The sequence below is a fragment of the Chaetodon auriga genome, chromosome 9 (genome assembly GCF_051107435.1).
Source record: "Chaetodon auriga isolate fChaAug3 chromosome 9, fChaAug3.hap1, whole genome shotgun sequence".
In the NCBI taxonomy this organism is placed as follows: domain Eukaryota; kingdom Metazoa; phylum Chordata; class Actinopteri; order Chaetodontiformes; family Chaetodontidae; genus Chaetodon; species Chaetodon auriga.
In genome coordinates this window covers 17,284,177-17,298,711 of record NC_135082.1, presented here as the reverse complement: position 1 = coordinate 17,298,711, position 14,535 = coordinate 17,284,177, and the positions used below count along the sequence as shown (strand labels likewise).

General features: G+C 42.7%; 2 protein-coding genes across 3 annotated transcripts; both read right to left on the bottom strand.

Moving 5' to 3' along the window:
- Position 1: 1 nt before the first annotated feature.
- ttc9c (tetratricopeptide repeat domain 9C) lies at positions 2-3,825 on the bottom strand. Of its 2 annotated transcripts, none has more exons than XM_076739172.1 (4): positions 3,719-3,825; positions 2,194-2,554; positions 1,699-1,881; positions 2-611 (listed from the first exon to the last, which is right to left on the bottom strand). In XM_076739172.1, the coding sequence occupies exons 2-4, from the start codon at positions 2,531-2,533 to the stop codon at positions 454-456; spliced, it is 681 nt and encodes a 226-aa protein (XP_076595287.1). In that variant the 5' UTR covers positions 2,534-2,554; positions 3,719-3,825; the 3' UTR covers positions 2-453. The 2 variants fall into 2 exon arrangements, with proteins under 2 accessions (XP_076595287.1, XP_076595288.1); XM_076739173.1 differs by having other exon boundaries at positions 3,724-3,805.
- A 571-nt stretch (positions 3,826-4,396) lies between these two features.
- LOC143325911 (high-affinity choline transporter 1-like) lies at positions 4,397-9,772 on the bottom strand. Its single transcript, XM_076739289.1, has 8 exons — positions 9,585-9,772; positions 8,919-9,032; positions 8,274-8,429; positions 7,524-7,672; positions 7,156-7,299; positions 5,753-5,906; positions 5,436-5,653; positions 4,397-5,350 (listed from the first exon to the last, which is right to left on the bottom strand). Exons 1-8 carry the CDS (start codon positions 9,766-9,768, stop codon positions 4,793-4,795), a joined length of 1,677 nt encoding a protein of 558 aa, XP_076595404.1. The 5' UTR covers positions 9,769-9,772; the 3' UTR covers positions 4,397-4,792.
- Positions 9,773-14,535: the final 4,763 nt, after the last annotated feature.

The window sequence follows — 14,535 nt, the reverse complement described above, 5'->3', positions numbered from 1 at the left end:
ATTTATAAAAAATATTTTACTTGAAAACTCACAAAATCAACATTAAAGCACTGACCAGACAACGGTAATCATAAAGGCATAACCAGACTGTTGAGTAGTGTATGAACAATCTCACTTTAGCTTTCAGAAGCATTTTGTGAAATATCCAAACTCTCGCTCTTCTGGGCTCAAAAAAACAACTTTGTTTCTGTGTTGCTAGGAAACCAACTTTCCTGTCATCTCCTTTCTATTTTCAGCAGCGACATTTTTACTTTCCTGTTGACCACGTTCCAGTATTCTGTATGCTGTACGATTCTTCTTTGCTACGCTCACCTTATTAACACCTACAGGAGACACAGTAAGATGATTAGGGGTTGGAAATGTGTGAACATTCGTCAGTTAATTCGTGATCAGTTGAGGTTGAACGCAGTCTCTCTGAGGCTGAGGCTTTGTTTGGCTGGTTGAGATGGCAGGCTAAACTCCCTCTCCAGCTCGGTTGGTTTGGTTAATCCCTTCTCCGGAGCTGCTCCTCAGGCTGGAGGAAAACATGCCTCGGTACATGGCCCTCTCTTTTTGTAACTCTCGATTCAGTTTCTCCTCAGCCCTCTGAAGGTGCTTCTTTACATTGGCATCTGCAACAGAGAAATTAACAAGTTTTGTCTTGGAATAGCATATCTTGATCCACAGGTATTAAAATATGCAAGAAAGGGGTGGAGAGATATGACATGCATGGTTATGATTTATCCATCTGGTCTCTGACAGAGTCAACTGTCCTTGAGCAACAATCATCAAGATACAAAAAAATTAAAAAAAACAAAAACCTGTCTTTAGTGAGAAGAAAATTAATGAACTGACTGATAAAATGAATCCAAGAAATAGGCTCACTGCAATTTGGTCTTTGCCTGCTTTGAACCTATAGAGCATCAAATATTTTATCTGGACATTTTATCTGACAAGATATAATTTAATTAGTTCTGATTAATTAGTGAGTTTTAGAGGCGCTGGTAGGCAGATTTTTACCTTTGCAGAGCCACGCTGGATGTTTCTTCAGTCTTTATGATAAAGTAAGCTAACTGGCTGTAGCTTCAGATTTAACGGTTGGATATGAGATGATATTCATCTTCTCATCTCACTGCTGGCAAGAAGGCAAATAAGTCAATTCCCCAAAATGTCAAACTACACGCTTTGCTGTGATCCAGAGTGTGGATACCCGAAACCGACGGGTAGCAGTTAATTATGTAGAATGTAAAGCATTTGGGGCTCTGATGAGGTATGAAAGCAAGACGACTGGAAATTCAGCCTTGTAGCAACATATGGACGGAGGGTGCAGAATGCAGGCCGAACAGCTGCATGACAGGCTACGACACATTTGATGCTTCAGCTTACATTAACTGCACTGGGCTCAGACATAAAAAACAGAACTCCTCCCAGGTTCAGGTTTGGCTCTGTTACTACTCTCTTGGTCGGGTTTGGAAAGAAAAATGCTGCCACACTCTAAGCCAGAGTCCATTTTCCCCTCAGTGAGTCATGTAACTACACTGACTTTGTACTAGACTTTGGTGCTGCCAAAACACTAGAGCACAACATTACTGTGGCTGAATGCATCCTGTGTCGACGAGGTGCAAGACCGCAATGAGAAATTCGAAATAAATGACTATTTGTATGGAGGATGACCTAAACCTGCTGTGGATGATCCTGATGTGACAGCTCTTTTCTTACCGTTAGGCTGCTCACTACAAGCCTGGGTGAGGTACTGTTTGGCAGTCTGTGCGTCTCCCATTTCCAGAGTGGCTACTCCTGCCCTGTACAGTGCTTTCACATCACCTGGTCGCCACCGCAGTACCCTCAGGCTGTACTCCCGCACACGTGCATAGTCAACACTCTGTTTCTGCAGCAAACAGGCTGAAAGAGATATATGTACATATGTAAGACACAATATTGTACATGCTGTAGCTGCCAATTTGCTTCATTAGGCAATCAGTGAAAAAGCTGAGAGCATCACTGAATTGCAAAGAGGTTTGTTGGTTGGGCATGTTCACACTGAAATGATCATGCTATGGATCCACATAAAACTAGTGACGACATGAAACTACTCAATAGTTTTCTGAAGAGCTCCCACTTGAATGGATTTTAAACAGAACCTGGGAGATGTTTAAGTCAAATCTAGTACTCTTGTCATCCCTGAACTTTGCATGGCTGTGATGTTTTATCTACCAGCTAAGTTGTTGTAGCAGTCCACTTGTGTGTTTCTCAGCGCAGCCTCCTGTTCAGGTGTGAGGGCAGGTGACTCAGGTCCAAATCCTTTCACTGACGTCATCACATCAGAGTCGAGGCCTCTGAGGACCAGCAGAGCACGGTGATAACGCCCGATGGCAGAGCGAATGTTCTTCTCTCTGTAGAAAGCGTTCCCTTCTGTTTTCATTTGGGCTGCTTCCTCCAGCGAAGCCCAAACCTGCTTTGCAGAACTCTGCCGGTGTCCAGAAAAGCTTGGTTCTGCTGCTGCTGCTGCAGCCCCCTGCGTTTCCAGACTCTCCTCTCCTCCTCCAGCCTCCATTTCCGCAATGGAGTTAGTCAGCTGTTGAGATTAATTAAAAAAAATGGAAATTAATGTGCAAAGAAGCTGCTGGAGGGCAGTGCATAGAAATTCAGACACATCAGTTCAAGCTCCTCTTCATATTTCTACTTGACATTTGGCGTGAACTGATCTGATATGTTGATGTAAGTGACCTTGTTAAATAGGCCCTTCATTGATTTTACATGTCAAATTCAATTTACCAGTCCTAACAAGTACTACACAGGCTGTGCAAACAGATGTATAATATGTTTAGTGGCTTTGTCAAGTCTGAGAAAATCACTCAGAAACATCACCTGTATAATTTGACTTGGAGACTACAAACATTAAGCAGAAAACCGGTGCTGAATGAAGATTACAAACATGGGCAATTCCCGGGCAGGGAGGGTCGACTCGACTTCCCTACTCGGTGTTTGTTTTCTCTGTCCCTGCTAGTTTGCAACTTTGATCTCCTTTGTCTCCTAGTTTATAAAGGTGCATTATGGGAATTGTAGGATCCAACTCTTTTGGACCTTGAACCGTATTGCGGATGGATAAGTCAGGATACCTCTGCTCGTCGGTCTCTCGTAAGTTTCTCAACTTTATGGATTGCAATTCTAAATTGCTGGGGTGGCACTGGGTATCTTGCAGATGGACCAGTCCACGTTAAACTGAACTAAATGAAACTTAGCCATTGTCATTAGAAAACGGATCCAAAAAAATATAAAGAAATTTTGCTCAAGCCTAAAATTAATGTTAGTGTATCTGCATGTACGCTGAAGAAGTGTAACTACAGCCTGTTTACTTAAATTCCACACAGACCGCAATCACTTCCACACATGAGGTTCACACACGCACAAGTTCACTGGTATCCGCAACCACCACGAATTTACTGGGTCGTGGAGGGTCGCTGCGTCCATTCTGCGAAACCAGCTGGACTAAAGTCAGACGTCGAGTTTAGAAAATGTCACTCACGAGGAACATTTTCAACAGACTTTTAACAAACGGCCATTACAGGGGAACGATAACGGTTTGTGGCTACAGCTAATCGGGTTAGCAACGTCGCCATGCTAAACATAACTTCTTACGCACCAGCTAAGTCTCAATCTGTTCAGCTCAACGCGTCCGCACATTTGAACAGCTTGGTACATTAAAATGTGATGGCTAAATCGCTATGCATCATCTCACCTAACACGCTACTGGAAGGATAACCAAAGGACAGCTACTTTTCGCAGTTGACCATCATTCTGCAGCTGCACAGGCACTTCCTTGTTTTGTAGTCGAATACGGCGCAGGGTAACGGACAAAATTAAGACTCCCGAGATATTGACGGACGCTGCTAACATTTTCTAATACTCGTATTTAATTTTACAAAGATTAGGTATTTGATGTAAAAATAGAGTCATGATAATCAGTGTTGGGTAACCTTTAAAAGTAACTTGTTACATTACAAGATTACTGCCATTTAAAAGTAACTCATTACTGTATGATACAATGCTATTTCCTGAGAAAAGTAACTCATTAGAATCCTTTTACCAAAATAAAAACCCCTTTGCGGTTCTTTGCATATGTCGATTATATTATCCAGAGGATGCATCGCATTCATTGTCTAGTCTACGGCTCATGATCTGTTACTCTGCAGGCTAATAGCAGGAATAACAGATCCTTCACATTATGTTTACTTACAAAAAAATGTAACAAGAGGGTACATGAGTTCAATGCATATAGCCTAACAAGTTCATACAACATCAACAACATAATTATTTTTTAATTCAACATCAACGAAAAAAAAAAATGGAATTTTTTGAAGTAAACCACAAGAAAGTAAATAGAAACCAAGGGTTTCTTAGTGTTGAGGAGCTGTGCTTTGCTTGCAGGTGCTTCTACAAATTTGAATTAGAGCTATTTGCAGCTGACAGACACAAATCACCAAGGCACAGTTTGTATTGCACTGTGATGTCCTTGTCCCTTTCACCCACAAATTCAAAATAATGGCAGTACTACCATGACACAAAGGCTGTCCTCTCCCTCCACCATGTTGTTAGCTGAGTCTCACAGGTGCACCGACACCACAGGACTAGATACCTCCCACCTGTCCGCAGCTATGCCCGAGAACTACTACATTGATTGTTTACAGATTAATTGAATTGCAAAACTAACACGTTATGTTACTCGCTACAACAAAAAGGTCTGAGTACTTTCACTGATGAGAATGCAGCTCCGTGCAAAACCTGTTGAGCATGTCATCAAATCATTTCCCTTTCAGTCCTGCTGATTTGTGATCGACATTAATTCAGTCTCATTCTCAACTTCAGGTCTCTCCCTCTCGTCTGTTTTTGTGGTGCTATTGCTCATTAATGTTCGGTTTGGTCTTGGTTTTTGGCTTTTCACTTTGAAAACGTCCCACCCCTCAGGAATCACTCCTTTATTGATGAGCAGTGAAGCCAGGTAGGAGAACAACAGAGTGGTAAAGATGGTGGACAACATGCAGATAGTCCTCACAGGAGAGTGCTGGACATATACGCCATCCTCAAGAGTGCAACCTGGGAAGTGGAGAATGATAGACAACCCTATCGATGGCTCGCCGCTCAGCACTCTCAACAACACTCCAACTAGCAAGCCCATGATGGAGCCGTAGCCATTGGATATGTTAAAGAAGAGGATGCAGACGAGTTGAGGGAACATGATGGTGTAGGTTATGTCTGAGCCCAGGATCCAGAAAACCATGACGCTGTTATGTAGGAAGGTGAGCAGTGTGCCACCCAAGCCCACCATCACCACGGTGACACGGATCGTCCACTGGAGCTCCCTTTCTGATGCCTGCAGGGGAAAAAAAAAAAGACTGACAGCTGAAACAGAAAAGAAATAACCACAAGCTTATTCTTCCCCTCCGGTCTCCTCTTACCGTGGTCCTCAGGATGTTCTTGTAGATGTTGGTTGTGAAGATGGAGGAGGCTGACAGTAAAGCAGAGTCTGTGGATGACATCACGGCAGCAGCTACAGCTCCAATACCGATGATGGAAATGTAGGATGGGGTGAGGTGCTGCAGAGCAATGGGCAGAACCTGGCTGGCCTCTCCGCGCTCGAATGGGGACGGGGAGCCGTACATGGTCATGTTCCAGTCTGACACCGAAAAATGTAAAAGTGAAGGATAAATGATGATATGTACGATATATATGATATAGTCTCACTATTGTTTCCTATTCAATTCTATTGCTGTACCTGTTGATGCTGCAACTGCTCCAATCAACACAGATGGGAATCCGAGTATGAAGATGATTGGTGCTGCAATAAAGCAGGTGGTCCTGGCTGTGGTTGACGAAGATGCTGATAGGGTCCTCTGGTGGAAGTCCTGATATCCCAGGTTACCAAGAGCCTTGTGAACAACAAACAAAACCACTCTTTCAGTATTTACTTATGTGTGTCATCCTGACCATTGGTTGTTTTCACATATCACACAGTGATTAACAGTGAATTCTCACTTTCCAAATTAAATGATGCCGAGTGACGAAAGGAACGTCTAAGTTATTTTTTTAAATCCAAAACTCAAGAGCCGGGTGGGCTAATAATATGATTAAATAAATAAAATAAGATTGATTCAGCCATCATCTTGAGACAAACTGTGTGTACAGTACTTCGGTAAGTAAACTGTTGAGTAAAGGAAATAGTTGAGTAAACAGTACCTAGTAGTGTTTTTGGGATAGGCACAGTGACTTACCTCTTGCACAGTGTGACAAAACTTAATTTAGCAGTTCAGCTACAGGCCGCTGATAAGTTTTTAATGCTAAATTTGCTTTAATTTGCATAGTATAATCTAGTCTTGATTCACCTTTATTCATTTCCAAAACAAAAGAACATTAATAGACATTCATAATCACTGGAAATTTTCTTTTTTAAGTATTTTTTCAAGCATTTGTGTCTTTTTTGATATCTACAATAGAGACGTAATAGTAAGGGAGTGAGGAGTGATGACAAATATTCACTCGGTCTCCCATTCACTTCTATTGATGCTGGCTCGGTGGATTCACAGGTCAGAGTTCAGCTTTGACTGAGCAGATGTGCTACGTCGCCAATAGAAGCAAACCTTTTTAGTACGATCTCAATTCCAGAAAAGTTGGGACGCCGTGTAAAACATAAATCAAACAGAATATGGTAATTTGCTAAGCCTTTTTGGCATATAGTCAATTTAAAAACAGTACAAAGACAATAAATTTAATGTTAACACTGTTATATCTTGTGATTGCTCTGGTGAATATTTATTTATTACCAGCACCAGAACCTTGACATTGAATCCCTTTTCACGGCAAAGGGAAACGTACTGTGACTGTAGCTTTGCGTCATTAGTAAAGCACAGGTGTGGCTCTGCTCTGTCAGTATTGACAGTGTGACAGTAAGGCAGCATTAACGGTGACAGGACCTTGAAACTGAAACAGATTAATGGAATTCAGCCATCATTAAATGTATCATTTACACTTGTGTTTTTCTTCCTATGATTCATCGTAATGTCTTCAAGGGAAAAAGGCCTGTTTGCATGACACCCTACTGCCTACTGGTCCAGTCGTCATCGATGACTGCGTGCGCAGAAAACACAAGAAACAGTACAAAATTTCTGAATGTAGTCCTACCAATAATAAGAAGTTATCAATCCACCTCCATGCTCTTTCTTCATCCACTGAACCAATCCAGGGGGGTTGGTAGGTGAAGTTGAAAGCAGTCTCTGTGATGTCAGCTGAATGCGGGTTCATCAGGATAAAGGGGACACATAACCACTGCAGAAAACAATTCACCAGATAAAGTAAAGCCGTTTGACAGCGGTGCATTTTCAGAATGTCCATACAGTATGCTGGTATGATGAGCAGATAAGAGTGAGGCACCATAAGTGTTCATAAGATATGACAAGAGACAAGACGTTTTGTCTCAGTACAGTAGAAAACAGACAGACAGGCTTCAAGATGAAATGTCTCATTATAAGCTATGTAAGCGAAGAACTCACCAAACTGAAGAATATGAGTGTTAGCTGTATGATGTCTGTGTAGGCCACAGAGTACAGGCCTCCCAGCAGTGTGTAGATGATGGCCACTGTGGCAGAGATCCAAATGCAGAGAGTGTAGGACAAGTCCAGGATCACATTCATCGTTGCACCTATGAAGTGACAAAGTTAATACATTTAACACTATTTCATAATAATTCCTCATTCTGTTCAGCGGTGCACATCAGTATAATTAAAGTTTTGATAGATGATTTGAACTTCAGCTAAACAACAGAATTTTGTCACAATTGTTAAGACTGTTAAACGTTCATTGTTCTACTGAACTTTCCTCAGCTTTATTTTAATATTTCACAATTGAATTTCAGTGTGTAAAACTGGCATTTGAAATACTTTAAGCACAGGCTAAAATACCCCAAATTTTACAGTCTGACAAGTTAATAAGGTGAAGGGATTTAAGCATGTTTTTCAGATGTCAAGGCTCCCCTCATAGTAATGTATTTGACAGGAGGCAGGTTCACAGCATAACATATAATCTTTTTTTAGCTTGTCATGTCACTGAAGTATTGAAAAATGTTTCAGCATGTCACCTGGTGACATTCCTGGAAACATTATACTGTCCCACATACAACATGCTTGTTTTTACCATTGCATTTCAAATCATGTATGTTCATCAAGTTGCAATAAATAAAGAAAGCAAATTGTATTGTTGTAAAAATGTGACTTTCAGGGAAAAGAAACATCGGAGTCACTTACCTAGGCCAATAAGAGTTCCTGTAACCCAGATGATGTCAGATATCAGCAGTGCCACAGACAGAACTCCACTTATCAAATTTCCATACTTGATCTGGAAAGGGTCCATCATTGTCACATATTTTCTGTCTCTCATTGTTTTGGCGAAAAAGAGTCCACCTTAAAAAATGGAATCACACAAAGGGAGACAGATATGTGTCACAGCATGCACTGTATGCCTGTATTTGTCTGTTTAAAACAGAACTGCACCAGTTTAACAGTGCACTCCTATAACATTATCCAGACAGACTAACAAAGTATGAAAACTGATGCAGCAGAACCAGAGGTGTTATCTTTTTGTTTTTTATTCCACGCATTCTGTTATGTCAATACCTGACACCTACATTACCCACATTGCCACTCAACTGCCGGCAGTCCGGTCAGCCTCTGGTCTTACAATACCTGTCCACTCAGTATACAGCACACCTAAAGCCATATGTATCAGAAAAAAAACCCTAACTGAACCCTGAACGTTAATATTTTCGATGTTTAGATTTACTGGCTGGGGGTCATTATGATGTCACAACTCCCCTCCGGTGTGATGTTGCAACTGGCCAAAAAAAAAAAAAAAAAAAAATTAGTGGGTGAGAAGCTGAAAAACTGTCTTACCAACAATGAAAGACAGGGCTGCTGTTACTGGCATGACAGCCCAGGTAAGTCCCATGGTTGGAGTGTACACCGCCTCTGTCAGACCAACGATGAAGCCCCCTCCAACAAATGTCGCTGTAGGACATGTGCATATGCACGCACATACACAGACAAATTGTCAATGAAAAGTGTAGATGTATGCTATTATAGACAGACAGTAGATACAGTAGATCAAATATCAAGTGGGAGAGGAGGGTTTTTTAAAAAAGACACAAGATTAACCCCCTAATCTGATAATTGTTTGTAAAAAGGGTTACAAGTTAACAGTTGCAAAAATAAGGTGCGATAATGAAAATGCATGTAGTTAAACACTCTGTTAAACATTTAAACATTAAACACACCTGCTTAAAAAGGTTTTAGTCTGGATGTCTTTTCATTTTGGCCAGTTTTTCACCAACTAATTAACTGAGAAATAGGTGCATCAAAGTTATTAGAATAAGGAAGTGTTTGAGTTCCGGTATTATTAAGTTGTGATGCAACTGTACTTGCGTTGAGCAACTTTGTTGGGCGTATTCAACTTGACCTTTTTAAAAAAAAAAATGAAATCAAAGGTCCCTGTAATTTAATTCATTTCTTAATTTGATTGACTAAAAAATGTAGTTCATCCAAGATGTTCCTCACACTCACCAGTCATGGTGAAGACTCCCACCGCCAGGCTGATTCCTCTGTTGCCCAGCAGTGTGATCTCTGTCCGGTCTGCCTGGCTGCTCTTCTGCACCCGCCTGGACTTCATGGAAGCCCAGATGCCGGTGCCCAGCACCAGCAGGTAGAAGAGCATCATCACCACCAACCCTGGGACGTTCAGGCTCATCGTGCACTGACTGGCCGTGACTGTGATCCGAGTGATCTGTGACCTGAATGCACCAGTGCAAGATAATGATCTAGAGGACCTGGTTTCAACTGTACGATCAAGATGAACCAGTAAAACCGACTGATGACAGAAAAAGCAGCATGCGTCAATTCTTTTATGAAGAATCAAAGAATGTTTTTGATTTTGTGTTCATTCATTCATTGTGATTGACTTGTGATACAACTATCAGTTAAAATACGCTGTCTGAATAATATACATAAGTAAATAACAGTGTAAAACAAGCACACACACACACACACACACACACTGCTGTGAACTACACAAAAGTCAACAGCCATGCAAGTGTTGCTGAGCTGCTGTATTGTGCTGATTTATTTTGGTGAGCATTGTCAGATATATCTTTGATGTACATAAATTTGTGAAATATTGTTTCTGTGTAGACCTATTTGCATAGCACCATTCATATGATAATTTAAAAGAAGTGCAACAGAACAGAAGTGTGAGGCAAAGCACAAAAGGTCTGTATCAGGAGAGTCAAAGCTGGTTAAAGGCTGAAGTGAAGAGGTAAGTTTTTGCTTTCTTTTAAAGATTTTTAGTGAGCTGCCTACATGATATGTATAGGTAGTCTGTTCCAGAGCTTTGGGCCTTAATGGACAAAAGCTGCATCCCCAATTTTTTTTCAGTCGTGCTGGAAACCTCCAGTAAACCAGCAGCAGATGATGCAGTGTTCTTGAAGGCAAAGAGTGAACAAGGGAGTTAGCAATGCAGCTTGGTCCAAGTCCATTTAAGGGCTTTGTATACAAGAAGGAGGACCTGAAAACCTCTCCTCTCAGCCCGAGGCCAATTCAATTTAACACACAGGGATCTACTGTCGTTTCCGCCGCCGGCGCGATGGGGCGTGGCGGCGCGGACTTTGGTATTTTCGTATGGCAAGCCGTTCCTGCCAGAAATACGCTACATTCAGTCACGTTTCAACTTCATTACGGCGTAAAAAACGCCGTTTTTTCAGATTTTACGCCGTTTTTTACGCCGTAATGCGCAAAAAGAACGCCGCTTTTTACGCCGTAATGAAGTCCTCCAAGAACGCGCGTAAAAAACGCCGTTTTGCGCATCAAAACGCGCGTAAAATACGCGCGTTTGTGCGCACCACAACGCGCGTAAAAAACGGCGTTTTCCTAGTATGATAATAATCTCCACCCTTCTTTTCTCTCAGCCACTGAACTTGAAGCGTCTGCGCCCAATCGCTGATCAAGACAAGCAGACCAAATCAGTTCAGCACAGATCTCCTTTGTGGCATAGTTTGTCCTGACTTACCTTGTAGTTTCTCGTAGGTTAATATTTTGGGTGATAGGCAGGAACACATCCCATAAATTAACTTCGTCGTCCTCTTCCATGCGTATGTATGTATGTATGTATGTATGTATGTATGTATGTATGTATGTATGTGTGTGTGTGTGTGTGTGTGTGTGTGTGTGTGTGTGTGTGTGTGTTTGTTTGTTTATTTGTTTATTTGTGAAGAAGTGGTACAGTGGTTAGAGCTCTGGACTTTGAAACAGAGACCTTTTAGCTTACAGGTGCGAGTGGCATTAATTACTCGAATCCTTTGTATTGTATGTATTTGTTTGGATGTAAACCCACTGACTTTGCAGCCCTGTGTTAGTAAACCTGTGTGTACTTGTACTTCCTCTCATTTCTGTCGTTTAAACTCCCCTTCCATGCATTGTTAGGATATATAGACATATATTTTGGCTGCATATAGATACATATACATACGTGTGTGTGTGTGTGTGTGTGTGTGTGTGTGTCTCCAGAGCTCTAACCACTGTACCACTTCACTTCATTGGCCAGGGAGTAAACCGGTGAAAATCAACAAAATCAACAACATAGAAGCATTGACCAAGAAAAATAAATAAACGATGCATGGAAGATGAATTTAAAATAACGACGAAGCTATTTTATGGGATGTGTTCCTGCCTATCACCCAAAATATTAACCTACGAGAAACTACAAGGTAAGTCAGGACAAACTATGCCACAAAGGAGATCTGTGCTGAACTGATTTGGTCTGCTTGTCTTGATCAGCGATTGGGCGCAGACGCTTCAAGTTCAGTGGCTGAGAGAAAAGAAGGGTGGAGATTATTATCATACTAGGAAAACGCCGTTTTTTACGCGCGTTGTGGTGCGCACAAACGCGCGTATTTTACGCGCGTTTTGATGCGCAAAACGGCGTTTTTTACGCGCGTTCTTGGAGGACTTCATTACGGCGTAAAAAGCGGCGTTCTTTTTGCGCATTACGGCGTAAAAAACGGCGTAAAATCTGAAAAAACGGCGTTTTTTACGCCGTAATGAAGTTGAAACGCGACTGAATGTGGCGTATTTCTGGCAGGAACGGCTTGCCATATTTTCGTGCACTGCGTTGCGGGCGCAACTAGTCCCCCTTCTCATCTCAGTCCCACCCAGCGGCGCAACTCGGAAGGAGGGAGGGGAGAAGGCGTGGAGTGGATTTGACACAGCCGAGTCCAATCTTCACCAATCACAAAAGCTCCTCGCCTAACCTTTAAAAACGCCGCTGGCGAGGCGCATGGAAAGTTTCGAGGGTGACTGAGCGCGCAGCTGGGGTGCGCATCGGAGGCCACGATGCGCGCTACCACGTCGACGACCTCCCTTGGCAGATGTAATTTGTTCCTGTGACTGTCAGGCAGGGCTCTGTCTTCCCCTTTTTTCCCTGTGTTTTCCCTGTGTTTCCTTTGCCCCCTTGTGGTCTTGTCTGTCTTCCCCTGTCCGTCCAGGTCCGTGTTGGGAGGCTGCACCTGTTAGGCAGCTCCTCCTACCCGCCTCCTCTCACACACCTGCAAGTCATCACCTCATCACCTCCTAATCAGCTGCTGCAGTTAACCCCGGCTCTTCTCTCCAGTATTCGTCAGATCGTCTGCTTACCTCCGTGGTATTCAGTTGTTCCTCTGCCAGCCTTCTGATCCCCTGTGTCTTTTCTGTCCGCTGACCTATGCTCTGTTTTTCTTTTGTAGGAGCCTTTTGCCCTGTGGATAGCCCTCAGCCCAGCCTCGGTTGTGAGAGGAGTTGGAACTCGGATTCATCAGAGCGTGTTTTTGCTCTCGCCTTGTTTTCTTCCCGTTTTGGTGGACACCCTTGGTTGAACTGTGCAGAGTGGTTTTTGTGCTCTTGCCTTTTGTTTACCCGTTTTTGTGGACACCCTTGGTTAATAAACCCTTTTTGTTTCTACCTGCCTGTGCCCTGTGTTCTCTCTGAGGCCTTCACAGTGAGTTCGCCTTCCTCTGGTCTCAGGGTGTTCGTACACCTTAACAGTGACATGCAAAAGAGTAGATGATTAAAGAAAATTGCATAGCCTACAGTGTTGAAGGTGTTATTCTTATGGCCCACCTGCACTCCTGCTCACTCATGTCTAAATATGAGGTCCTTAGATGGTAAATCCTCGGCCTCCTCCTCCTCCTCAAAGCAATGATGTACTCCATCTTTGTAGAGAACGTTAAGCATTACAATGATAACATTTGTATTTGGAATGAAATGACGTCTGTCTCTCGAGTGCTCTGAGATAGATGCAGTATATATGCTCTGTAGGATGCCACGGCTGTTTCTGGTTGGCACAGCGACATTAATTGATCAGTTTGCGTCCCTGTTTCACCTGTGTACATTCGGTCAGATTGAGTGACCATTACGCGTGGCTGTTGCCAATTAGATGGCAGTGAAATGCCAGACACCGTGGAAACCTACCTGTGAGATATTGGTGCACACGACTCCACCAGTTTATGAAAATCTGGGAACGAAAATAGAGCCCACAGTCAGAGAGCCCAACCAGCTGTTCAAGACGATTAAGATTTCACAGTCAAACCTATCAAACACTGCACTTAGATCTAAGAGGACAAGAACTGAGACCTTCTTTCCCCAAGGTTGGAATGGGGCCTGGCATGAACACATGTAGTGACTGACTGATCAGTTTGTCCAGTAGCAGCCATGAGCCTTTCAGGACCTGAGAGCCACTTTCCTTTTGCACAATGTCAAAAGATCCAACTTGAATAATAATCTTCATGTCACTTGGATGTGACAAGAGGATGGCTGGTAACAACTCTGTTAGCTCTCTGACAGATGTGTCATTCATAGTGAGATTTTCAGTCTTTGCCATTCGTACATACTTGGTTATAGAGTCCCCACTCAGAATGATGTCTGGCTTATCAGGTGTGGGTTTAGTAGTATTACTTCTGGACATTGACTTATCAGATGAGGATGTAGCAATGTTTCTGACTTCAGTATGGTATTATCACACCTTTCGTGATCAGTGGGTCATACCTGTTTTGTAGTGAGAGTTCAGGTGGTGGTGTGACTGTCGGTGCCCTCTTATTTAATTTCTTGCTGGATTTGTCTTTGCGGCGGGCAACATCAGGCCAATTTCATGTCTGGAGCGGATGCTTTCAGTCTGGTGCTGGTGTTGTGGCAGTAAAAAGCATCATTATAGAGAAGGCTGGTTTGGGAGCCTCAACAGCTGATCCAGTGATGTTAGGACACATCCAGGGCAGTGTGTCAGCCAAATCTATGCCAGGATGCTCCACAGCTGAAGTGAAAGTCTGTCCAGTCTCAGCACATTGTACAGAGGCTGCTACAGAGTTAATCAATTGCAAATTGTCACATATTTGTTGTTGCGTTTCAATCTTCCTTTCAAACTTTGCACTTCTCCTGCATTCCTCCTCCTCCTCCTCCTCCTGCTCTGGTAGCTGGATTCTATCTGGGCTTGTGA